We start from the raw sequence: 26,077 nt of genomic DNA, 5'->3' as shown, positions 1-26,077 counted from the left end.
ATCTACTATTCTGCCAAATATCCTTGTGCAAGAAACTAACCCCAAGTTTCTCACTGGAGTATGAATGTGTGTGAATGTTAGATAAAAGGACTTAAGCACTGAAAAACGTGGTTGTGAGAATAGATGAGTGAGGCGTGTTGTATAAATAGCTTTGAGTGCTCAGCGTAGAAACTCGCTATATAAGAACCATCCATTCACCTACATAACCTGACACGTGTCAAAGATGGCACAGGCCATCAGACACCACAGTCTGCTGTTCTGAGACCATCATGGTAAATATAACTGAAGCTTTTCTGGTAGCTCTACAGCTTCCTATACAACTTTTCCACATGTTACCTGCAGGTTATGCAACAATGCAAACGACTCAAATTCAACATTAAATGGACTTTAATCTACTGGCTCTCCATTACGATGTGTGTGAGTGAAACTGGTGTGTGCCTGCGTTGTGTCTGACAATGAGAGGTTAAGAGAAAGACCTCCAAGTAAACAACTTGCACACGGCACCTCTTATAACCAAAAATAGATAGTTGGAACGAGAGTTAGCTCTACTCACTACAACTTCCAAGCCAGCAAGACTTATTAAGAGTGCGTAAACACACACGTATCACATAATCACAGCATCTAGTAAAGACAGGTATAATGATGACAATAAACTAAAACACACAATCAGGAACATCAGAGTGGATAAACATATAATTAGTGTTGGAAAAGAAATGACACCGACGTCTCCCACAGGGAAATTGTAGAAAAGGGGAGAGGCCAAAGGGGTACCCCAATAGGGTTGCACCAAAGAAGAAGAAAAGGATGAGGAGGGGCTCTAACTTAATAGTCTGGAGCATTCACAGCTAGTGAGTGTTTGTCATGCTCACTGGCTCCTTCATGTCCTATCCGAGCAGCACCCTCACTAAACCCAACGGAGCATTTCCTAAACATTGCAGAGACCAAACAGGTCCACGTGAGGAGGTCGGAGGGTTGCAGGGGCACATGCAGGAAGCCTTTTGTGTTTTGGGACTTTTCCAGTTCCATTTTACTTTCAGTTTTACTCACTGAACAGGTTTTGACACCATGAACTACTTGGTTAAAGTGCTTTGGGTTGTACAATAGGCCCTTCACACTACTGACAGACCCATCTCACTGCCAGCATCTGGTGTGTCACGGCACGGACACCGAAAGACACATTTTACATAAATTAACCACACCAGCAGCTTTGGCAAAACAGCATTACCAAAGATCCCGGGAATGAGACAGATTCTGACATTTTCTGGACTTCATGTGTGAAAAGCAGGTTTTAAATGTATGTATGGTGCCTCTCTGTAGATAACATGCACGCACCTGTTGCTGGAAGATGCAGCTGTTGTGGTTTTCTTTGTCTGAAAATAGAAAAGAACAGTTCAGTTCATTTTGAAAACAAGAATTTCTGTACAGCAGATGGAAAAGGGCTTCTGGGGCAGATGACCGGGTAAACGTATGTAGCTCACAGGCCTCCAACTGTGGAGCTAATCATCACTTTCATATTTATGGGGTGTGTCTCAACATGACCCCTCACAGAGTAAATGCAGCAGCAGAAATTCAATTCAGTTTTATTTTTATAACCCGAGTTCACAACGATACGCACATCAGACCTATGGGCAGCACTGTTTGTCACATCGTTCGCTGCACGTCTCATTTCTGAACTTAAGCGCTCTCTTTTATTTCTTTCTGACCCAAATCCACAGAAATGAGGTCATGCGAGATGAAGATCACCTCTGAGTCTGACTCGAAAACGTATCGGCTTCGCAGGCTCGGGATTTGCACGTTGCAGCTTTAGCAGAGACTGCTGCAAGTGAGAGAACATGCTCGTCAGCTTTGTTTGCGTCAAGCACTGTAAGTGTGGTTCAAGTGTAGATCAGATTAATTCAAACCACAACACTGGAGAGGACAGATCTGTGGCTGCTGTTTCAGCGGCTGCTTTTAAAACTCTGATGTCTATGTTGTGTGTGTTTAGATCTAGAATAGCCGTTGTGTGTCTGCAGACACTGCAGCTCAAACTGGGGAAGCAACACTGATTTAAGAGGTTGTTTTGTGCGTTTTTTCCCCCCATTTGCCGTCTTTGTAAGGAAACAGGATGTGCTGCTTCACGTGCTTTGGTGCAATGGTTCAAAGGTGCATGAAGTTTATCTGCCGTTTATCTGATGATCATGACGTCATGTTCTCTGGTATAATTCAGCAAGTCCTTCATCATATCCTTAATCCAGTCACAGATACAACCTAATAAGGACGGCCCAACAAACCTCTCACTGTCTTTATCGCACTGTTTGGCTATTTTGATCACAAACCTGCAGCTTCTCGTCCCACAAGGTTTGATAAAACATAAATAGAAATAACACTACATGACTGAGCTATTCTTACTAAAGCTAACAACACATTAGCCTTCAGTGAACTGTGCTCAGAGGGTAACTACACACCTAAACAGCCCACTGCAGATTACTCATGTGTGATAAAAATAGGAATTATTTGCATCTTATATTGATGTTGAGAAGCTAATTTATATATAGCAGTCTCAAATATGTTTTATTACTCTATCCATGTGGTTTTAAATTTAAAACTCAATATAGGTTTTTCGATTGTAAACGTCCACAAACCCACTGATGGGCAAAGCTTCTTTGTCCTGAAAAAGACGACGATGGGAAACAGCCCAGCGTGGCTCTGTGACCTGTTTGGCCTGTTTGTGCTGTTGGCTGTGAAATTAAAATGATGCAGTGTTTATTAAAGCTGCTGAAGGTGTGTTAATGAAAGACATCTGAAGGTTCTGAGCTAAGCTGTGCCTGTGTGCAGAGTTTGGCTGCCTGCCTCCTGATTTTGCAGAAGGAGGAAACAAACGCACAGATACATGTAATGTTTTATAGTAAGAACGGAGGATCGTGCGGGTACACTCATTAGTTAATGACATGTCGATCACAAGCCATTAATGAGCCTGCAGCGTCTTTGGTTTCTCAGTCAGAGCTGAGAACGCAACAGTGAAAACACTACTTTCACAACTGACTGCTCTAAGCAGTGTCACACTGCATCTGTCCATCATTTATCTACAGTCTGTGTGCAGAAGTTCAGGCAAAAATATTTTAAACTAAAATTCAGAAAATGGCTCAGAAACGCTCATTCTGATCGGTTTACTTTTAAAAGTCAAATCTACATGACTCAGGGTTTTTAGGAGGTTATACAAACTAAACAGTGGTAACGATGTGACGCTGCTATAAATAAAACAACAAACAGCAACAATAGAAGAACGTGTTAGTCATTTAAATATGCTGTATAAAGAAACTGTCTCTCTTAAATGTATTTAAAAAGTAACATGAGGCAAAAGCTGGTTGTATGTTTGGTTTACGTATGCTACATGATATAACTGCACTGAATTTCTTTACATGGTACGCTCACGCAGCACTAATACTGGGTCCTGTCCTGGGACAGGCTTCCAGAGAACGAGCTTCTGGCAGAGAAGCTGTGAAAGAGGGGTGGGACACCTAAAAAAAAAAAAACCCTTATTTCTTTAATGCAAATACTGTGTACTGGCAAATATCGCTTTACTTATCATAGTAAAGACAGATAAGTGTACAGCTGTCATTTTTCCTCGGGGCCCTTTGTCCTTAAAGTGAACTCTCACAGCATTTATGAGAGCTGCTGTTCGTGTCGGCGCTCTGGATCAAGGGTTAATGAAGCTGTAACGTCATGACATTTGTACCTGAAGTCAAACTCATGGTGAAATAAAAGAATAAAGATCATAAGTGCTATTTTGTGGCAACGTCGACAATTGTTTGATGCCCAGAAGAGCTTCGAGAATGAAGCTCTAGCACAGGGGTGGGCAAGCTCAGTCCACGAGGGCCGGTGTCCCTGCAGGTTTTAGATGTGTCCTCGAACCAACACAGCTGATTTAAATGGCTAAATTAGCTCCTCAACATGTCCTGAAGTTCTCCAGAGGCCTGGTAACAAACTAATCATGTGATTCAGGTGTGTTGACCCAAGGTGAGACCTAAAACCTGCAGGGACACCGGCCCTCGTGGACTGAGCTTGCCCACCCCTGCTCTAGTACCAGATAAAGAAATATCTTTGAGTTAATAATGCCAATATGATTCACTGGAAATCACCCCATCAGCCTCAAATGTATAAACAAATACCTAAATAAATAAATAAATAAAGCCATTTGAGAAAATTTGGAACTACATTTAACCCTTGTATGGGGTTCGTATTTTTGTTACTCAGCCAGTGTTCATGGGTCTGGTGGACCCGCTAGAGTTTTGGCTTTCCAATTAACACTATCAAACAATTTTATGTTAAATTACTCAACAGATGTTTACTTTATCCCAATTACGAGCCATGTGAACAGCAAACATGGTTAATTTTTTCCTTTTACCTTTGTTTGATCACATTTATGAATTAATGTGCTTCTCGTTTTTTGTCAATAAAATGTTATAAAAAAAATAAAATCAGTTCTAATCAAGTGTACATATCCTTATACCATAGTTTGCAGGTTTTGATGGTATATACTGCCTAAAGGGGCAACGGCCTCTAAATGGCATGGGTCTCACAGACCCGAACACCATACAAGGGTTAATAAAATGGATTTGTAATTTCTATCATCTCAGTGAGCAGAAGCTTAAACACAAATACATTATTTGTGCCAGAATGGTTTTTAAAGTACAATTCTAACTTAAAACACGGCTCTCGGTTTAAAATCAAGTCCAAGAATAAATAAAAGAGGGAACGTGTCAGTGTTTCTAAATATCACCAATTCCCTTTTTTGTTCAGCAATAGAAAAGTGAGTCATGGTTCTCAGCTCGCGAGGCAAAAGCAGAGACTTAAGATGGCACTGAAGCAGTAACATTAAAAACAAGGTTAAACTCAGATCACCACAGAACTCTACAAAACCGATGTAGCATAGAAGAAAAGCATAACAGAAATAAGCCGTGTATGTTGGAGTGGACCTACCTTCCGCCTCTTTGTGCTCCGAGCACTCTGCTGTTAAACTGCGTGCAGCAGAGGATTTACAAAGAGGAACTCGGAGTTACAGAACGCTTCCTCTTTCTGCAGCTGCTCTCCGTCTACTTCCTCTGACTCCAGCATACTCATTTTGTTGTTACTATAATACAAATAGATATTCGGGTTTTACCTGTAGGTTGCTGTAGACCTGCTCCTCAGATCTCTGCAGGAATTGTTCAAACATAGAGATGGCAGCTGTGTAGATGAACTGGAACTGATCCTGTGAAGACCAAAGGAAGAAAGGTTTCCTCTCAGCGTGGAAGACTGATGGAAGCTGACCGCGCTGGGATCGGAAAACGAGACCAGCCATAAATGCAGAAATAAAACCACTGTAATTCTGACACTGTGCAATACTGTGCAATACAATACATTTTGAGCTAAAAGTCACAAAGTAGGGAATAAAATGTTTCCATTACAGAAATCTAAAGTACGAGGAAAAGAGGCAAACTTTCTCCATAAATATACACCAACCAGACGTAACATTTTGACTGCTGACAGGTGACGTGAAGAACACTGATTATCTCTTCATCATGGCACCTGTTACTGGGTGGGCTCAGCCTAACATTTTGTCCTCAAAGTTGACATGTTAGAAGGAGGAAAGATGGGCCAGCAGTGTAAGATGGTGTGATGGTTAGACAACTGGGTCAGAGCATCTCCAAAAATGCAGCTCTTGCGGGGTGGCCCCGGTCTGCAGTGGTCAATCCAAAGTGGTCCAAGGAAGGAACAGTGTTGAACCTGTGACAGGGTCATGGACGGGCAAGGCTCACTGATGCACGTCGGTAGCGCAGGCTGACCCGGGTGGTTCGATCCGACACAACTACTGTAGCTCAGATTGCTGAAGAAGCTAATGCTGGTTCTGTATAGCTAGAGACCCGTCAGGGTGCCCGTGCTGACCCGTGTTCAAGAGTAGGAACATGACCATCAGAACTAGACCATGGAGCAATGGAAAAAGGTGGCCCGGTCTGATGAATATGTTTTCTTTGACATCATGGTGGATGGTTGGCTGCCTACATCGCTTACCGGGGAGGCAGCTAAGCTGGTGGAAACAGTGTGTTGGTTTGGACGGTGTTCTGCTGGGAAACCTTGGGTCCTGCCATCCACGTGGATGTTACTTTGACATGTACCAACTACCCAAGCATTGTTGCAGAAACTGTGCTCCCTGATGGCTGTGGCCTCTTTCAGCAGGACAATGCGCCCTGTTGCAGATCCAATCATCAATTTCAAAAACCTTCATTGCCTTGTTTTCAAGTTGTTGCATTCATGAGGTTTTCATAGAACGTGAACCTGACCTTGAGGTTCACAAACTAAGGTGTCCACGCTGCACACCAACGACAATACCCCATCAGCCTATTACGGGTGAGGGGTAAAAATGGTTCAGGAATGTTTTCATGATGCTATGCCTGATCAGTGTACATCCATCCATCCACTCCCTCCATCCATTCCTATCCCAGCTACCGTCGGGCGAGAGGCGGGGTAGAGCCTGGAGAGGTCACCACTCTGACACAGGGCTAACACAAGGACACACAGAAACATTCACACCTATCCACAATTTAGAATCACCAATTAACCCAACCCTACTAAGCGCCTGTCTTTGGACTGTGGGGGGAAGCCCGAGTACCCGGAGAGAAAAATTCATGAAATAAAAAATAAATAAATAATTAAAAATTTTGAATTTTTAGATTAAAAAGTTAAAGTTTAAGAGTTATAGAGCTGAAGATGCCGTGTGTCATAGCAGCCGTTGAGTTCTGAGATAAAATGATGTCACAACATTTTAACCCAATACCATTAAAATGTGAAATTGACTCCCCTGCTGTTAAAAAAACAGCTGATTTTCTTTAAGTCCTGTTTCTGGGGATTAAATAACTCCTAAACTCTCACACTCGCTCAAAGCACCTACTTTAGTTTGCACTGTTGAGGGTCTCTGCGTCCTGAGCTCCAGGACGATGTTCAAGATGCTGAAGTCCGACGTGATCTTCTGCAGAGCGAGCAAACACAAACACTGAAGAGCCGCCCCAAAACACAGAGTCTGAATGATCCACACACAGAGAGGCTGCCACATTCACATGTTACATCTGACATGCCTGATCTGCTGTAAAACAGACCATGTGCTTTCATTTGGCCTCATCTTCTGGTTTTTAGTCACTTTAAGGTGAGTAAAAGTTTTACTCATCACATCAGGAAGCTTTTAAACACATTGATATTAGCTCAACTCAGGCTTCTAAATCTGAAGAGTTTGTATCTTCTGATCAAACTCCATTTATTACAGGCTCTTAGGTTACTAAAAGAAAACCATTTAAAATCTTTAAAAAGGGTAAAATATGTATTTAAAAAAGTGAAAACATGACAAAAGAGAACAGAAAGATTCAGGACACGTCAGATTCAGACGTTCAGCAGCCACACGGCGGACCAGTACTGAGGCCATGTGATGTGTTATCATGTGTTACCTTGGTAACCAGCAGGTCATGGATGTAGTCTAGAGCACAGATGACTCCTGTCCTCCCACAGCCTGCGCTGTAACACACACACACACAGAGCAACAGATGCAGCGTGCATGTTAACTGTGCCATCGTTAGCAGGTGTTACCTGCTGCATATTCACAGCCTCCTGCTTTCGATGTGTGGGCATGTGTTTGCACGTGTGTGTGAGTGCGTGTGTGTTGGTGCACGCGTGTGTGTGTGTGTGTGAGATAAGCTGCCATATGTGTGATCTATCCTGCTGAATGTTAATGACCATCTGACCTGCGATCTGCACCGCTTTCACAAACAAGCTGCAGTAATGATGAGGCGTTAACAGCCGTTTGTGTGTGTGTGTGTGTGTGTACCTGCAATGTATCAGCAGAGGTGAGACGTTGGCTCCACAGCTGCTCCTGGTTCTCTCCAGCATGTCCAGGACTCCAGCACTCTCGTAGGGAACGTCATGATCCGGCCACGAAAGGAACTGATACTGAATCACTGACCGGCTGGCCTGGAGGAGGAGGAGGAGGAGGAGAAAACAAATTATTTTACAACTGAGAAGGTCAAGTCATTGATATTAGCGTTCAAAACGATGCTTTAAATTATTCAAAAGGTCAGTTTCCAAAGAAGCTTAAGAATTAAAAACAAAATGCAACAAAAATGAAATCATTCTCTGTTTAACTGAAAATGGTACAAACTAAAAAAAACGGGTGAAATTGAGATCATTGTTGGATTTGATTCCAGGAATGATTTCATCAAAGTTTTGATGGCCCAGAAAAACCTGGAAAATGTTTGTAAAACAAAATTTAAAAAAGAAGAAATGTTTTGAGGATTTCATCATCTACATTACACAATATCGTTAAAAGAACATTTGGAGGAATCACTGTGTGTGACTCTGTGTGAGGGACCCGACGGCAAAACACAGCTGGACCTTCAGGCTGTGCATTAGAAACAGACTCGGTTCTGTATTGAATAATAATAATAAATAATAATAACAAATCACTGCAGGGAATCGGGAGCTGTATCTTCACAGAAGATAGCACATGACTGTATCCACAAATAAAACTCAAACGTGTATTCACCCATAAACTAGAAACACCGCTGCCTCTTAAATTAAGACTAAAGCAGAAACATCTCGTCAAAAGGAAAACGTCTCGTGGTCACTGTGTCCACCGGAGGCTGCTTGTCTAAACCGGTTTGTTCCAACAGGATGGCTCTGTATTGAAATATTTGGGAGCTTAAGTGGCCTTTCCAGATATCCCGCCCATTGAAAACACAAATTATGAAACAAAAAGGAGACCAAACAGCTGCTGAGCAGTTGAAGGAAAACGTTTGGATTTTAAAGATCATAGTTTCCAAACACAGCTTTGTTAAAAGAAAGCGTGATGAACGATGTTGTCTTTGAACTATGGCCAATAAAATGATGGCATTCTGCTTCTTAAAGTCCAAACTTCTTGTTAACCCGTCCCAGCGTAGCTTTTTGAAACCACTCGCTGATGTGAAAACTTCCTACCTGCTGGAATGTGACGGTCAGATTTCTCACCACTATATCTTCATTGGGATGTGTCTCCTCCTGCTGGAGACACACAGGAACAACACGTCAGAATCACTTATTCTGGATTTGTATTTAATAAAAAGACTCTAAATACAGTCTGGACCGTTTACATCGATAATGAGGAGGTGAACTGTGCTGTATGCTCTGTGTTAATCAGATTTATTATCAGCCTGTTTGTTCTTACATTGCTGACAGTAAACGGTCCAAATGAAGCCGACTGGTGAGCTGCAGCCCAGTAACACTCACACTTTCTCTGCAAAGGAAAATACAGACTTGTTAGTTAAGAGAGAACACGAACCTTTAATTCTGTTTTTATTATTTCTGGTTGCACGCAGCTGTTTCGCATGTACAATAAGTGATGCATGCATATGAAGTATAGGATTCCCTTTTATTACTCAGGTAAGACTATACCACACTTCAGTCACTAATGCAATGATATTTGGGCAGTTATATATTTGCATATTTACTTTATATTTACTCAAAAGCTTTGAGGTTTGAGAGGTTAAAGAAAAAAGAGTAAAAGAGAAGAGTTTTTAAAATCTAAAGTCAAAGGTCTGAGCCAACAAAGAGGTCAAAGGGCAAAAAAGGAGTTTACCTTTCCCATCTCTATCTCTCTGCAGGCCATGACTATCACCTGAAACACAGAGTCAGATGTTAGTCAGAACCTCCTGAGGAGAAGCTGCTGATCTGATGAAGAAAACACCTCCCTGTGCCTCAGGGATGCACCGACTTCAGCTTAACCAGTGTCTCTGAGTCTGGCATGAACAACCTCAGAAGCTGAAAAGAGCACAGCTGCGTGTGTGTGTGTGTGTGTGTGTGTGTGCACGTGTGCGCTTTTTTCCTCTGGCACACATTTTAGGACACATTTCTAAAATCTGGCTTTTGTAATCGTGGGCTGAGTTCACGTGGAAAGAGGGGAAATTTCAGGACACTGCAAATCTCAAGTTCTCCAGATTTCAACAAATATGATGAACATGACATCAAAGAAAAAGAAAAGCAGCTACATTAATTATTTGGTAAATGGTAAATAGCCTGTATTTGTATAGTGCTTTACTTAGTCCCTATGGACCCCAAAACGCTTTACACTACATTCAGTCATTCACACACTGGTGATGGCAAGCTACATTGTAGCCACAGCCACCTTGGGGCGCACTGACAGAGGCGAGGCTGCCGGACACTGGCACCACCAGTAGGCAACAGGTGAAGTGTCTTGCCCAAGGACACAACAGCCGAGACTGTCGGAGCCGGGGCTCGAACCGGCAACCTTCCGATTACAAGACGAACTGCCGACTTTTGAGCCACAATCGCCCCATTTACTTAGAAATGTAGAGGCATGCAAATAAAATGCAGGAAATTTATAAACCTGCTAATCCAGGCTACCTTCAGGGTATGACTGAACCAGGAAGACAGCTTCTGACCTCCCATGTTCGAGTCTAGACTTCGACACATGCTTCACATGGTCCAGACAATCCTTAGTTTAAACTAGCAGTCCGTACTTTCAGTCACTGTATTTGTTTATCATTGGAAATACATTTATTTGGGCCTTTCTGGATCCATATTTTGGATGTTTGCAGTCTAATATTTACTCAGCCACCATCAGCAGCCATCAGAAGAACATTAAATAAGAAGGAGAGAGTTTAACTGGTTACTAGTCGTGCATTCCTGTGTAAGCAGGATTTTACTGCACCGTCTGGTTGGATTAGAAGCAGCCAATCACATCACGACACATTTGGGATGCTGGATCTGAAAGAACTGGCAGACTGTTTCAGCGCTGCTTACTAATGTGAAGTTTAGCGCGAGCCAAAACATCATGCTTCATCTGTTTGGAATCCAAAGATCTGAGCATATAAAATCTGTAAAAACATTTCCCCTTGAATGCAGCAGAGTGGAAGCCTTAAAAAAAACAATCTAGTGTTTCTGCCAGAGTGGCTTTGGTTGATTTACATTTCAGCACAAGCCTTGTTTGTCTCATCATGCATCTTGGAGCAGCTGCCTTTTAAGCCAGCTTTTTGTTCTGATTGGCTGCCCCTCGTAAGCAGCAGGGCCGAACAGTATAAGACCTGCTCTTTGTGACATCATACCGAAACCTGAAGCTGAAGCTTTAGGAAGAATAATAAGAAAAAGAATCGTCCGCTTTAGTGATTAAACAAAAATTTATAAACACCGTTTGCAGCTCAGACTAATTCCTGGATATTAACTGAATGCGAATGGTTTGCGTTGTGTGTTTGACCTTGACGTTGTACTGCCAGATCATCCTCCAGAAATCAGTCACAGTGGAGCTGAGGGGCCCCTGACAGGCAATGTACTTGCAGTCTCCTGCCGCCCCCTGCAGGACAAATAGCAGCATTACAACCCCAGCAGAAACAGACAAGCACGAATCATTTAACACAGCAAACTGAAGGCAGTGTGACATAAATCTGATTGGTTGACAGTTGTGGAGTTAGAAGAAGAACATGCCTAATATAATACAGAAACATGTAAGGTGCCTCAAACTGTGCTGCACCAGGTGATGTTTTCACATTTAGAGGAAAAACTTTGATTTGTGTGAAGGCAGACAGCGTTTACCTTGATGAAGCTGGCGTTGATGTAATCAGAGGTGGAGTCTGCGGTCGGCAGAGAGAGCTCCACCCGAGACTGGTCATCTACACACACACACACACACTTACTTAAAGGACAGGTATTTGAGGCCATTAAAGCAGGTTTCACTATAACTAATCTTCATAAATATTCGACCAGTCTCTGCTGAGTCCAAGCTGATTTTGTAAAGCAGTTTGTTCACCTGTGTATCTATACAAGCAGTCAGGCTACAGAACAGCCACAGGGACCCACAACAACCACAGAAAAACGTACGGCAATTGAAAGATTTCATGAAAGTTTCCAGAGATGCAAAACAAAGCTTTGGGTCTCTTAATAAAATGTTTTCCTCCTTCGCTGTTCAGCTCGTTTGCAACTTGAAAATAAGCTAATCCTTACGGGAGAGGGAAACGAAGGAAAGAGGATGGCGGTACGAATGAGAGAAAGGCTGAGAGGAGTGAGGACATACATGGCAGGATGTCTTTATATCTGTTCTTCTTGATGTTTTCCTTCAGAGCTCCAGCCTCAGACGTCAAGCCCAGCTCCTTCTTAAACCCCAAAGACCGTGAACGCACCATCTGTCACAAGACACAACAACAACACCACACAGGTTAATGTGCTGTAGACCTGCACACACACAGGTCACAAAGAAATGAACATTCAATTCATTCATGTTTATTTCAGGGACAAATATGATGCTTTTTGCTCCATGTATTTAAAAACTTTAGTTAGAGGTCTATTTGCACATGCATTTATTTATTGTGTAAATAACATAAAATATACACACACACACACACACACACACACACACACACACACACACACACACACACGACCGTGTTGCCTCTAACAGGGAGGACTGAAGTTCGTGGACCACACTGCAGTGATCGGTCGCATCACTGGAGGGGATGAAGCGGCTTATAGGAGAGAAGTGGCTGGTGTGAGGACAACAACCTCACCCTCAACACTGATAAGACAAAAGATGATAGTGGACACAAGGAAGAAGAGGAGGCCTCACCAGCCGCTGTTTATTCGGGGGCTTGAAGTGGAGAGGGTGAGCAGCTTTAGGTATCTGGGCGTCCACATCACTAAGGACCTCACCTGGACACTGAACACCACACAGCTGGTCAAGAAGCCTCAGCAGCAGCTGTATTTTCTGAGGAGGCTGAGGAAATTTGGTCGACCAAGATCCTCAGCAGCTTCTACAACTGCATTGTGGAGAGCACACTGACCAGCTGCATCACTGCATGGTACAGCAGCACTACTGCTATGGACCGCAAACGCCTGCAGAGAGTGATAACAACCGCCCTCTCTGCAGACCATCTACCATCACAGAGTCCAGAGGAGAGCTGCCTCCATCCTCAAAGACCCCACACACCCCCAACACAGACTGTTCACACTTCTACCCTCGAGACGGATGTTCAGAAGTGTGAAATCCAGAACATCTCGACTCAACAACTCCTTCTTCCCCACTGCTATCAGACTCTTGAACAGCTGACCTATTTTAACAGTAATAATAATTTCTGCACATCAGGTCATCTCACATATCAAACCAGCATATTAAGCTCATAGCTCTTTTGCACATAAATCTATTTAATACTTCATTTTTGTCTTTTTTTGTCTCCATTTATTTATTCATGCTATTTGTATTTTATCTATTTGTACATATTAACTGGCATCTGTGTGTGGACAGCAGAGAAGCAGAGACATGCTTTTTCTTTGCACACATGACAATAAACGCTTTGAATCTTGCATGTTTGGAAAAGCAGCCTCAGATTTAATCATTTCCATTTTATTTACCATTTAAATAAAGTCCTTCTTGGTGATACTTTGTGGCATCTTACTCGTTTTTGTATATGTCAGTTTCACACACTCGGATTAAATTGTTTTAAATCGTTTCATTAGTATAACCCACACCAGTGGGACAAACAAGCATTCATTTAAATCCATTTAAATTCCATGAAGCAGACATGGAGCAATCTGACTGCAGGCGTTTTACCTCAAGAGACCACATCTTTAACCATCCTGTGAAAAATCAAGCCTCAGTGGAAAATAAGAGGCGCAGTAGCAGCAAGGTTCAGCATGCGAGCACCTCTGTAAAAGCAGACGCTTTGGCAGTTTGCTGTTCCGGAGCATTCAGGTGTGTTAATGACATGATGACGCTACAATCAGAAAAAGACTGAACAAAGAAGGGTTGGTAGCACGACGCCTCTTCTCTCTAAAAAGAACATGGCATGGCTTCTGCAGGAAATCTAGTTCCAAACTTACAGTTTAACCAGAAACCTCTCAACCCTAGACCGCAACTGTCCCCACCATTGTGTCCACCTGATGCAAAATGACAGTTCACTGGTGCACATCAGGTTATGTGAAAGGTTAAGATTAAAAGGAGTTTCCGATTACATCGCAAGTTACTCCTTTCCTACAGAAATCTAAATGATGGATTAGGTTTGCAAAGTAACATCTGAACAAACCACATGTCTTCTGGGCGTCCTGTGGACAGACGAGACAAAAGTGGAGATTTCTGGCTCTCATGCAAAATGCCACAAGTGGAGAAAACCAAACACAGCGTATCGGCACAAACACCTCGCACCAGCTGTTAACCACAGCGGTGGATGGGTTGGTTAGGTTTCGTTTTGCAGCCACAGGATCTGGGCACCCTGCAGTCATCAACCTTGAACTCCTCTATATTTTGGATAATTTCAGCGATAAAAGTGAAGACATTTGTCTAACTGCTAAAACTTTGGGTTACTTAGCTGTGCTCGGACAATGATCCTGAGGACAGCTGCAAATCTCTACATCCAGACCTCGACATGATTGAAAGGCTGTGGTGGGACTGTCAGACACCTGTGCATAAACAGGTCTTAGGTTCCCCACAAGGATATGAGAGACTAAGGATAACTTATGTACTGTGAAAATTGTTTTTCACATGATGTCATTTTGCATATTTTTTAGAATTTATTGCTTTATTGTAGGCGTTTCTGCACGATTATCGTTTTATGGCTTTCTATGTTTAAATAATAATGACAGCAAACAGTGACATCACAGTTACTTCAGGCTTCTTTTATATACAGGCTATGGTCTTACATTGCTTGTTTCAACACTTGAAGACAATCTCTGACTAATAAGGATAATAATCATGTAGTGATGCTGAACTGCAGTGAAACAGAAGTGCAAAGGCACCACAAACAGGTGCCTGTTCCACTCGTTCCAAATCTCACTTGTTGTCTTATTAAACCTTACATCGGCATGTCCTGCACCAGTAAGCAAACACCACACACTTACTGTAATCTAAAGCTGAACCTGAGATCAGTGTGAGGAACAGTGGTGTGTCCCTCAGCACTTTCACTGGATGAGTCATTTCAGGAACAACAACAAGGAAGCTGCTGTGGCGGGTTAATCATAAACCGACCTGAGGGACAGAATGAGGAAGCAGGATTATTGACTAACCAACCTCTGCTGCCACACAGGAACAAAAAACCAACCTGGCAGCTCGCCTTAAAACAAACAGTCAGAAAAAAAAAATTATAAAAAGCACAAGAAATGCCAAGCAGCCTTTGTGTGCACGGCTAAAACAAGGGTGTGTCTCTGTCAAATTAGAAAGTCCCTCAGAGTTTCATATGCTCTGACAGGTTTTTAGAGCAGGAAATTAAAATCTTGTAATGCGTGACAAACAGTAGGCTACTCAGCATTTCAAATGAGCTTGAGGCTGTTTGTCACGTGAAGGTGGTTTTATTTTAGAAGCAGGTTGTTTTCAGTTTGATGCTGAAACCAAAAAAGGCTGCTGCCGTGGCCAAACTGAAACTCAGGACATTTCCTCTCTGTTTCAACCTGATTAGCCCCCTTCAAATAAACAACAAGTTCTCTCCTTGAATGACTTTGGTATTTATTTGAGGCTCTTTTTCCAGAGAAATCATGTTTTCAATGATAGTGTTTGGGAGAGTCGCTCCAAATCACAGGAACTTTGGGAAAACAGGTCTTATTAACATGATGTTTCCTGAACAGCTCAAGGAGACATTCTCAATAAAAAGAAACTGAAGTGATGATGTTTTAAATCCACATGGTTATGCACATAGACTGTATATAAAAGATGGACAGTGTCACCATGGCAACAGCATTGAGACTGTACCCTTTCTTAGTGTTTTGAAACCAGATGTCACAAGTCTGGAAACATGTCTCAAATGAGCAGTTTGAACTCCTCCTCCTGTGAGTCAGCTTTCTTCTGGTTGGTTGCCCCTCTCAACAGAAGTTGTGAACTACAGGTGGGTGGAGCTTCTGTGTCTGAAGTATCCAAATATCCATCTACATACATGTTTCGGTTCCGAGTGGGGGTTTCACACACCAGAGTTGCACTCCTGTGCAGTCCTTCAACATCTTGACTGCGTGTTGCTAGAAACAGATGATGTATGCATCTGCCCAATGCTGATTGGCTAACACGTAGTCCAGAATAGGGAGTAGAGCAACAGAAGTTCACCAAGAACGTGCAAAAAGCACAGACAGTAGCTTCAGTGGACACTTTTCATTGTTTTTAAAACACCTATTTTCACTTCAGCTCTTTGTTTTCAGCACAAGCATGAGTGACCAGTTGTAGCACAGACTTTGTACAGCGCCTCCATCTGGCATCTGAGCCCTCTGCAGACAGACGGGCCCATCCTCGGACTGGAGTAGACATGTTTATCATGTTAAAGTCTGATAGATGATGTTTGCACTGCTGTGTTCTGATTAAAGAAGCAGCACATTGGTCTACTCGAATGTGTCATCATGCTCACTGGAGCACTCGGTGCATCCCACTTCTCTTTCTCTTCGGGGTAAAGATTATTTCTGGTGTTCTGTGGAGCAGTGTTACACACTGTTCTATTAAAGTTTTTTTTATTGATTTTGAAGAAAAATCAGAAGAAATGAATCAACATTTCTTAGAATCAAAAGCCTGTTTTTTTTTTCCTTCTTTTTTTGGACATGTTAAAATTATAACGAGGCACGGAGGATGATGCTTTGGAGACTCAGCTGTGTTACTGCTCTTGACCCTTTAAGCCGTGCTAACATACTTGGAAAACGGCTTTCTAAGACTCACTCAGCCTTGCAATATAATAATTAAACGTGTCACTCAAACTCAGCAGTCTTGGTTACTAGAGTGAAGTAGATATCCTATTATAATCTTAAATAATTTTAATTGTCATTGAGAGCATGCTCACTTCATTTACGGCTATATTACATGAAAAACACTGTTTTTTTCTTCGTAAAAAGATTGTGGTAGTCTGTATAGAGTGTGTAAATTGTAGCTTCATGTTTTCTGCTGCTGTCATTTAGTTACATGAAAGACTAAAATAGCATCATTAAATTTCATTATCTGAAATAAAACCACACTATTTCGAAACAAATAACAGCTTTAACCAGCTTTACCTACGAAAGCTACAAAAACAGAAAGCTAGGCCTGTGGGTTAAGCTAAATGTATGTCAGAAAATAAGTCTTGGCTCATGTTGGATATTTTAAGAATATTGGCCTAAAAATGAAACCAAGTTCTGAAATAGAAGGAAGACAAAATAAATTTGAACCATGTTTAGATTGTAACTTTATATAAGTGATGAAGTAATTCAAAGGCAGAAAAAAAGGAAAACACCTAAACTTAATTTAAGTTTTCATTTTCACATGTTTGGTTTGAATAAAATTCCACAGCGTGATGGATTTTTATTGTAGTCCAAGGTTCGCTGTCCAGGAAATGAACATCAGTTAGTGTCATGGCCCCTGAAGTCATGAAAACACAGCTGTTTGTGTGTATGTGTTTTGTGGTGAATGGTTTCAGTGTAATGTTGACACTAAACTCTGCTTTTAGTAACTCTGCAGGTTGTTTCTGCTCATTTCTAACCTCACTGTGAGTTTAAATTCATTTCATCTCAGAAAAATGTGAGCAGAGCAGAAGTAGCAAAGTGACAGGCTTCTTACCCTGAACACAAATACGTTTCGTGCCCCAAAATAATTAATTTAGCAGCACCATGTGAATTTACATCACTATTCACTCGATCCAGTCACGCAGGATGTAATGCCCAATCAGGCCATGTGACTCAGCCACACACCGATTAAATAAGTAGCAGAAAAAAGGACCTAAAGGTGTGAATTGTACTCTGATATTAGGATACAGGAAAACAATAGCAGGGTGACCATTTTAAATATTGGAGTATGAAATACGCCTCACACTGATTAATCTAACGTTAAAAAAAGTTTCAATACAGTTAAAGAAAATTAGCAGAAAGCTGCAGTTTCCTTGCAGCTCAGCAGCAACAGCTACACGATGTCACCATGATCATTGTTTCGACTAAGAGTTGTAATGTGTACCTAAATATATGGCGATAAATAACACATGTTTAGAGGACAACACCGTCCTGAATATGGGAGGATTGTTTGGATGTTCCTCTGATCACTGAGCCTGAGAGTAGAGGACAGCATCAGTTTGAAGTCTAGAACATCTCATCTTAATTAGCGAATACCGCGCTGCGCTGTAGACAAAGCAAAGGTGGAAATCTCTCAGCATTGATATTTCAGACACTCGTCTGCTGTTCCACCACAGCGGGACGGTTGGCTTTGACATGTTAAATAATGTAAAACAGTTAGAGCAGTTTAAGATCAGTGCTCACTCGACATACATGACTTTCAGACTGACCACAGCATTAAAGCATTTATAGTCCGAGTTATTGTACGTCCTGCTGGTGTAAAATAAATTAGCCAGTTCTCTCAAATAAAATGCATTTCCTTCTTGTTTTATGTTATAAAATAAGGATGTAGTTTGATTTTCACAGAGAAATAAGATGATAGATGGTTGGATAATGTCAACAGTTTGTTTTAGCAAAAGCAGGCTTCCTTGTTTGATTCAACAGTAAAATAGAAAATGATCAGTTACCTGATATTTAAATTTATAATTACGCTGGATTTGTTTCTGGACATAAATTTTATGTGACTTTGAAGCTGGCATTACACAAAGTTTTTAAAGAGTCTCTTATCCAAGCAGCCACTTAGGAAAGACAGCAGGATAAAGGACACTGTGCAGTGGGGTCAGGTTCATTCATGAACAGAGCACAAAGTGGACCTAGAAGATGCAGATGGAAGACAAGTTCAAATTTTTGAAAGCCACAAACGAGGGAATTTACCACAACCCCCCCAAAAAACAACACCTTGATCCCCGAGTCTGACGAAAAGCCAAAGACTGACCAGCAGGTATATCCACACCTTGACATCCACCTTTGTTGTACTGTTCGTGTTCCATACTAATTCAATCACAGGACCCTCGGCTGCATTACTGTGACAATGACCACACACATTACGTGGCACTCGATTGTAATGGAAAACTGGTCAATCCAGCTCGCCCTGGCGAGTTGATCCAAGTAGGTAGTGATGGAAAAGAGGCTATACAAACTTGATGGAACAAACAGGGAAACCAGACAACGATGGAGACAGAACTCTGGGAGACCAGACGGACATGGGGACATGACCGGGGAGAGAGAGGGGGTAACAACACAGAAACAGGAGTGCCTTCCACAGGAGACGCCGATGACAAGGCGCAGACGAGACTGGGAGAGATTAAGGAACAAAAGGGAACTTGCATAAAAAAAACAAGAACCAAGAACTAGAAAGATCAATAACAAACCTACAAGGCCCTAGGAAATGTTAAGCTGGAGACACATACAGAGAACTAATACAAAACTAGAACATGAAAACCTCTTAATTCTAAAGAAATGAGTAATAAGCCTAAAACAAGCACAGAATACTGGGTCAGAGACGCAGGACCAGGACACTGAAAAATACCTAATTTGACTGATTGCAATCATATGCAAACTGGCCATCTGCATATAAATCTAGTTCCTGCAGCTTTTTCAGGAGGATGAGTCGATATTCTGTCAGTGTCTATCTGGCACATCAAACGAGAGTTTGGACCATCACACCCTTGCTGGTACTGTTACCATAAGTGTGTCTGTTGGTATGATCATGGTAAGATGTCAACCTGGAAACGCCTACAGAAGTGAGTCTCGTCTCTTTGTCATGTTCCGATAACTCACAGTTGCTGTGGCTTTTGTGATCCACTGGAAATTATTTTTAGTATTTTACTGGCCTGAGTTTCACCTCTGAGGCTAAACATAAACTTAATAAAATACTAAAATTAAAAAGAAACGTCATTTTTGTTTTCACTTACTGTTTGGTCAGGGTAAGGCACCAGTGTTACTCGGTTCAGATTAGAAAAAGGTCTTATTTTGGGTTCAGATAAGCATGTTCACCGTCTTAACCCTTTGCATTTTAAATGGCATGCTGAAGAGTACCGTGTAATTGAAAGTGTGACACAGAGGAGTGTGACGTAAGACGGACCGAGTCATAACCTTTCTGACAATGAAGAGGACTATTGGACCCGTGTGAGGTTTGTAAAAGCAGAATTGATGGCACAGTTGGTTTCTGTCTGGTCTGGACTGCAGGTGTTTATTCTAAAAATAAAATTTGAAGAGAAATGGACTGAGATTGGACCCCTGAGGAACACCCGCACAACCTGTCAAAATCCGGTTTGAAGTCTTTGAGACTTAACTGAAGTGAAATCACAAATCTTTGTGTTGAATGAAGACAGGCAGGATTAATAAAGCAGGTTTTTGAATAGGTGGAGGAAAAGCTGGAGCTCTTAGAGAATTCAGGACCCTCTTAATGTATTAATGTTAATGCTTAATACTAAAAACAGGGTACAGTGCTGATGGCGTTCATGAAAATAAGAGTATCCTCAGTCTGAAAACAACCTAATATGGTGTGCATGTTAGACTCAACCTATTTAGCTTTGCATGTTTTACACACACCAGCCTCACGTGACTGAGTTTATCTGATTATTGGCTGCAGCTCATTTGATTAGATGGGTCAAAGTTGAAAACAGAGGCAGGTATTTCCAGGAAAGTGCAGCACATAAAAGAAGTCGTTGACAGAGATGAAAAGCAGCGAAGTTAAAGGTCCACAACATACAGAAGTTTGTGCATTGTGTAAAAATGTGACGTATAGGAGAAAAACTAACCTCAAGCTCAACCTCAGAGTTACTCAAGCTGTTCTCAATTGTCATCTGAACTTGACAGTGCATTATTACTGCACTTTTATTTCGTTGGACCAGATTCTCGAGGATGTGAAAGCTCTCAAACTGGCTTTTCCATAAACTGAGGAATGAAAACAAACACTCACACTGTACTCCTGATCCACAGTCCTGGGATCGACTGTCTTCAGTCTGGACAGCAGCGAGGGCAGCAGCTCCATCTCGAGTCAAGTAACATCCAACACCTGAGCCGAGCTCGTGCGCCTCACTGACTCTACTCTCCTGGCTGTAGGCTGATCAGCCAAAACTGAAATTGAAATAAGCCTCTCTCTCTCTCTCTCTCTCTCTCTCTCTCTCTGTCGCGCGCGCTACCTCTACCTCTTAGTTCTCTCTTTCCCTCTGTGTCTCAGTTCTGCCTCTGTCTGTCAGTTAATAATTTAACACCAGCTAATTGAGCCTCTCTCTCGCTCTCTCTCTATCCGAACTGGAGAACAAGGAAGTATGTGCACAGTTTGAAAGAAATCACAAAAACTTTACAACTGGTTACTTCACTGAATTTTAAAGCGTTGGTGTGTTACAGAAATATATTTCCTTCCTGAAGCACACAGCTAGTGAGTAATCTGGCACAGGCTGCATACCATGTATGCAGTCAGGCAACCTGTTTCACCTGTGTGTTCACCAGACAGTGTGCAGAGATAGATTTTCTTGATAGAGAAGTGTTGACAGAGGTGGAATTTAAAACCACTGCCTTGTCTGAAGCTGAAAGATATAGGCACGTGTTTAAAAACACTGAACTGTGATGGACACGTGATTAATTCTGCTTTTTGCCGAGCAGGCGTAGAAAGGTAACTAGATAGAGATCTAACTTATGTAGTTCAAAAGTTGAATAACCACTCTCACATAAACTGGAGGCAATCTTGTGTAGCTCTTTTCTGTTCTACCTGAACACACCTCATTCACACCCACTCATATAAGCATTTTTCTTTTCCTGTCCTTAAGTGCTTTCTATCTAACAAGGATGTTTTGTATGCCAGGGCTCAAACCACCAACCTTTATGGCCTGTGCTACCTCCTGAGCTACAGCCCCACCTAAAAACAATAGTAGCAAAAGCCACCAAATACACTCAGACACCTTACAAGAACAAGGTTGGACTACCTTTTCCCTTCTTCAGTGAGTGCTGGGAACACTCCTCAACAATTTTGATCCATATTAACATAATTAAACATGAATATATTATGAGCCAGTGGCTCAGAGCCACATACACAACTAATTCCCATTACTCTGGATCTGATATTTTCTTTATTCATTTATTCAGTAATGAAAATGACCCTGGCTCACCATTGCACATTGATTTCAGCTGTCCAGAACCTAAAATGACACCTTAGCAGTGCTTGTTTTGCTGAGTATTCAAACAACAGCCTTAAGAAAAGAACAGCAAGTCCTCACATGTGAGAAGCGGGAGTGAAAGGTTTTTAAATTTATTTATTGGAATTATTTTGTAAAGGCACCACTCATTTGGCCTTGTTAAACAAAAGTACATAATCTATAACAAAGATCGTATTTCGTTATCTCTCATGATATTTACATGGAAATATAAATATATTTTGTTATATATAAAATCTGACCTCGAAATATTCGCAGGTCTTGAGTAAATGTAGTTCGTAGTGATTGAGGTTTCTCCTCAGTTCTCGGAAACAGCATCAGAGTGAGCGCTCTGTTATGGCGGCTCCTCTCTGTCAGCTGCTCGGTTCTCAGAAACTGCGTCAGAGTGAAACCTCCATCCTGTCTCCTCCTCTCTGTCAGCTGCTGCGTCTCCTCCTCCGCTAGCTTAGCCTGCTAGCTCGCAGCAGCAGGGAAGGTAAACATGGCTATGTCGCAGGCTCTGTCCGAGGAGGAGTTCCATCGGATGCAGGTGAGAAAAACTACAGCGATTGTTCTTTTGGGTCGCTGGGCTCTCACACGTGTAGGTGTCAGTGTGGTGAAAAACACCTGTGCGGTGCAGCATCACTGCCAGGGGCGTTAGCACAGTCTGCTAATCGTGAGCCGTTGCTAGGTGGGAGCGGTTAGAACGGCTAGCTCGGCTGACATTATTCATTTAACGTTGGCAGGAAGGTAACGGGCAGCCCGAGCTTTGACATGCCTCCGGGCGATACACTTAAGAAGGGGAGGAAGCAGACACAACGAGAGAGCTCAGTTCAACACTTAGCCTAGCTTAGCCTCCCCCTCTGTAAAGAAAAGCACAGCGTAGCATTTTTGATGCTAACCGTTATTTCTATCTGACAGCGGGCTAACATGTTAGCATTCAAGGGACTCTCGCCCTGCTGAGAGTCACGGGGTCCGAGGCAGGCTCCCGTGGGCTCCTCTGTGTCGGAGACAGGGCCGGGAGGCTCAAACACCTGTTAACATACTAACCACTGACCTCCCTGACCACTTTAATAGGACTATATACTTATAGAGTCGTTCTCTGTTGTTACACAAAGTGTAAGAACAGGAATCTTGACATGGTAAACAGCAGTAGGGAAGAGTTCAAATATATTTACCACAAAAAAGCCGTTAATACAGCTATTATACTGTAGTAAACGCATTATTTTATTCTGTAATAAATGCAGTTAGGAATAGAAAGGTGTACTTAAAACATAAACATGTGTGCAGGGCTCTTTAAATGCAGCTGTAAGGCTCCTCTGGGCCAGTAAGGTGGGTCCCTACAGGACATCATGCTGTTTATGAAATATTTAGGAAGAAAGATCTTTCTAAAAGATGGAGGTAGCCACTAGTGTCAGCAGCTGGTTTTGGACTTTACATTTGAACGGCCAGTGTTGTGTTTTTTGGTGTCAGCAGTGAGTGTATTTAGGCAAGAGAGTAGAGTGCTCTGTAATGAGCATAAACAGCATTTTGGGTGGGTGTAGCTGCCGTGATGTCACCCGTTGGTTTGTGAAGTCCTGCTACAAAGCTTCAAGATCAGGGTATTCTTGTCGCCCTCTTGAAACTGGATATCTGGGATGGATCCGACTATGCTTGTGTTAAGTGTTTCAGTTGAAGGCAGCTGGACGACTTCTTGGTTCATGAAGACATTTCATCTCTCATCTCAGGGGCATCTTCAGCTCTAAAACCTGATATGGAGTCCCAGGTTTTTAACTCTTTGAGGATGGGTGGGACCACCTGTGCATAAACCAGCGGTTATTTTGCCTCTTGCTGACATTCAGTGATCTCTGGTCACCACGCTGCTGCTTGTTACAGTGCGGAGCACAGTAATCAGTTTATTTACATGTTAAAAGATAAATAAGCTCATCATCAGTTGACCTTTGAAAAGGGATGCAAATACCTACTGGCCAATCAAAAACACAACATGGTTCATGCAGTTTCTAAGTAAAGCTGGTCATAAATTAATACTGGTGTGTGTGTGTGTGTGTGTGTGTGTGTGCGTGTGTGTGTGTGTGTGCGCGTGCTTGTGCAGGCCCAGCTGTTGGAGCTGCGGACTCAGAACTACCAGCTGTCTGATGATCTCAGGAAGAACACGGCAGGTAAAACCTTTCACTCTTTGTCCTTCTAGTTCCTGCTGTTTCATCTCATCAACACTTGAAATTACCACAAGCACACAAGAGGCTCTTTAAAGCAACAGAATCTTTAAAAACACAGATTATGGTAAATGGTAAATGGCCTGTATTTATATAGCGCTTTACTGGTCCCTAAGGACCCCAAAGCGCTTTACATATCCAGTCATCCACCCATTCACACACACATTCACACAGATTAGAAGACCCTTAGCCTAAAACCAGTTTTCCTGCTTCACCTGGGCAGTTTTTGTCCGGGTGAAGGTTTTACTGAAGTTAAAAGAGTGACCTTGCCAACGGGGCAGCAGACATTATAAGAGACATTAGAGGACAAGTGCAAATGTCACACAGTGCATGAGAGAGAACACAACATTGAGATTATATGAAATATAAAATAAAAGATCAAGGTCAAAACTGCTTCAAACTCATTTTGTTGCAAGTTTTAGAGAAAACACACTGTCCAAGAAGCTTTTGTCTCAGGTTTTACAAGTGACTGATGCGAACTGTTAACTGTGGGGCGGTTTACGGCCGTTTCAGATCCGTCTGCATATTATTCCAGGAAAACAGGACTGCATAGATGAATCTTTGTTTGTTTGAAAGGGCAGGGATTAGCTGGATTTTAAAAAGTCATAAAATAAACATGTGTAGTTGGAAACACTGTAAGGCCGGAGGAGGATTTTGGTGTAGTTAACTTAGAGCCGTCCTGTGTAAAATGAATCAGTGGCGTGACTAACAGGCCCTCAAGAACCCAGAGATTTGGGTCAAAAATTTCTGGCCTTATTTTCCCAGCACATGAAAAATTTTAGAGCTAAAAAACACATTTACATGGCTGGACAAAAAAAATTACAGCATATAAAAGGTCTTCTTTCTAGCCACAATTCCTTTGGGTCAAAATCATTTATTCATTCATTCATTCATGGTATGAAGGTAAAAATTTCCGTTGCTTTGTTAAATATATTATAATTATTTAAAAAATAAAACAGCTGATTTGGAGAGGCTCAGGCAGGAAGTATTTTAAGTGCAATGGCCCAATAATAGTAGTAATGATATTTTTTATTTGTCCCACTTTTTAAAATGTACATATTCACACAGAATAAATTGCACACAGATAAGTGTGTACATATCACAGCATAGACAGCATGAAAGCAAGCAGGGTCCTTCACTAGAGTAAAATAACAGAACATGAGATGGTCTATGAAAATGCAAAATATAGGAGGAAACACAGGAGGGAATCTACCCGCAACCCTGACATTCATGGATACAAGCAGGCTTTAAATGCAGTCAATGTACAGGCTCCACTTCAACTAACGTACATGAAATTATTCATCGCATAAATATTTGATCGGCCCATGTTAGCAGTAAAACTTTATTGAAGAGGAAACGCGTGCTTTCTATAATTAAATGTCGTCCTGGTGCATTTCAGAGCTGAATGCCGTCCGTCAGAAGAATGTGGTTTTGGAAAGAGATTTTATCAAAGCACAGAAGGTAACGAACACTTTATTACTGTGGAGTGTTTTTGTAGAGGAGTGATTGGAAAAAATTAACCTGCTGACCTGAATTTGGAGGTTTATTTTCTAATACAGCTTGTCTTCAGTTTTTTTTATTATTCATGCTGCTGATTTATATTAAATGTTTTTCTGCTTTTCTTCTCTTCAGGCCTTGAGTAAGAGTAAGAAAGCTCAGGTAAGCTGTTGTTTGGTGATAATTGTTACCTCAGTGAATTTCTTGTGTAAACATTTTTCAGTTATGTCATTTCAATTGTTCCTTATTTTGTCATTGTTGAAGGAAGACATTTTTCACATTTTTGTATATAGCTGTATCCTGAGAAGCAGGAAACATAATGAGCCCTTCTCTCATCTTTGTCTAACATTTATAGTTTTAGTTTGTTGAACACTG

At 41.8% G+C, this 26,077-nt stretch overlaps 2 protein-coding genes across 5 annotated transcripts in view; one reads left to right on the top strand and one right to left on the bottom strand.

The window, feature by feature from the left end:
- Window positions 1-20,941, bottom strand: part of ptpn18 (protein tyrosine phosphatase non-receptor type 18) — a 29,217-nt gene extending 8,276 nt beyond the window's left edge. The window contains exons 1-12 of one of the 2 annotated variants that reach the window (XM_005477841.4): window positions 20,780-20,941; window positions 12,062-12,170; window positions 11,584-11,660; window positions 11,249-11,344; window positions 9,614-9,652; window positions 9,203-9,271; window positions 8,977-9,039; window positions 7,832-7,974; window positions 7,455-7,521; window positions 6,908-6,985; window positions 5,141-5,230; window positions 1,333-1,370 (exon numbers count right to left, since the gene is read on the bottom strand). In XM_005477841.4, the coding sequence (XP_005477898.1) occupies window positions 1,333-1,370; window positions 5,141-5,230; window positions 6,908-6,985; window positions 7,455-7,521; window positions 7,832-7,974; window positions 8,977-9,039; window positions 9,203-9,271; window positions 9,614-9,652; window positions 11,249-11,344; window positions 11,584-11,660; window positions 12,062-12,170; window positions 20,780-20,851 (941 nt within the window). In that variant the 5' untranslated portion in view covers window positions 20,852-20,941. The remainder of the gene's footprint in view (window positions 1-1,332; window positions 1,371-5,140; window positions 5,231-6,907; window positions 6,986-7,454; window positions 7,522-7,831; window positions 7,975-8,976; window positions 9,040-9,202; window positions 9,272-9,613; window positions 9,653-11,248; window positions 11,345-11,583; window positions 11,661-12,061; window positions 12,171-20,779) is intronic. The other variant, XM_013271830.3, reaches the window with a different exon arrangement.
- Window positions 20,942-22,389: 1,448 nt separating this feature from the next.
- The window catches only part of gripap1 (GRIP1 associated protein 1), a 44,281-nt gene continuing 40,593 nt past the window's right edge, over window positions 22,390-26,077 (top strand). For all 3 annotated transcript variants that reach the window (XM_005477840.3, XM_013271820.3, XM_005477839.4), the window contains exons 1-4: window positions 22,390-22,542; window positions 24,085-24,151; window positions 25,605-25,666; window positions 25,838-25,864. In XM_005477840.3, coding sequence (XP_005477897.1) covers window positions 22,495-22,542; window positions 24,085-24,151; window positions 25,605-25,666; window positions 25,838-25,864 — 204 coding nt within the window. In that variant the 5' untranslated portion in view covers window positions 22,390-22,494. The remainder of the gene's footprint in view (window positions 22,543-24,084; window positions 24,152-25,604; window positions 25,667-25,837; window positions 25,865-26,077) is intronic.

The sequence above is a fragment of the Oreochromis niloticus genome, linkage group LG20 (assembly GCF_001858045.2).
Source record: "Oreochromis niloticus isolate F11D_XX linkage group LG20, O_niloticus_UMD_NMBU, whole genome shotgun sequence".
Classification (NCBI taxonomy): domain Eukaryota; kingdom Metazoa; phylum Chordata; class Actinopteri; order Cichliformes; family Cichlidae; genus Oreochromis; species Oreochromis niloticus.
This window is presented reverse-complemented; position numbering and strand designations above follow the sequence as displayed.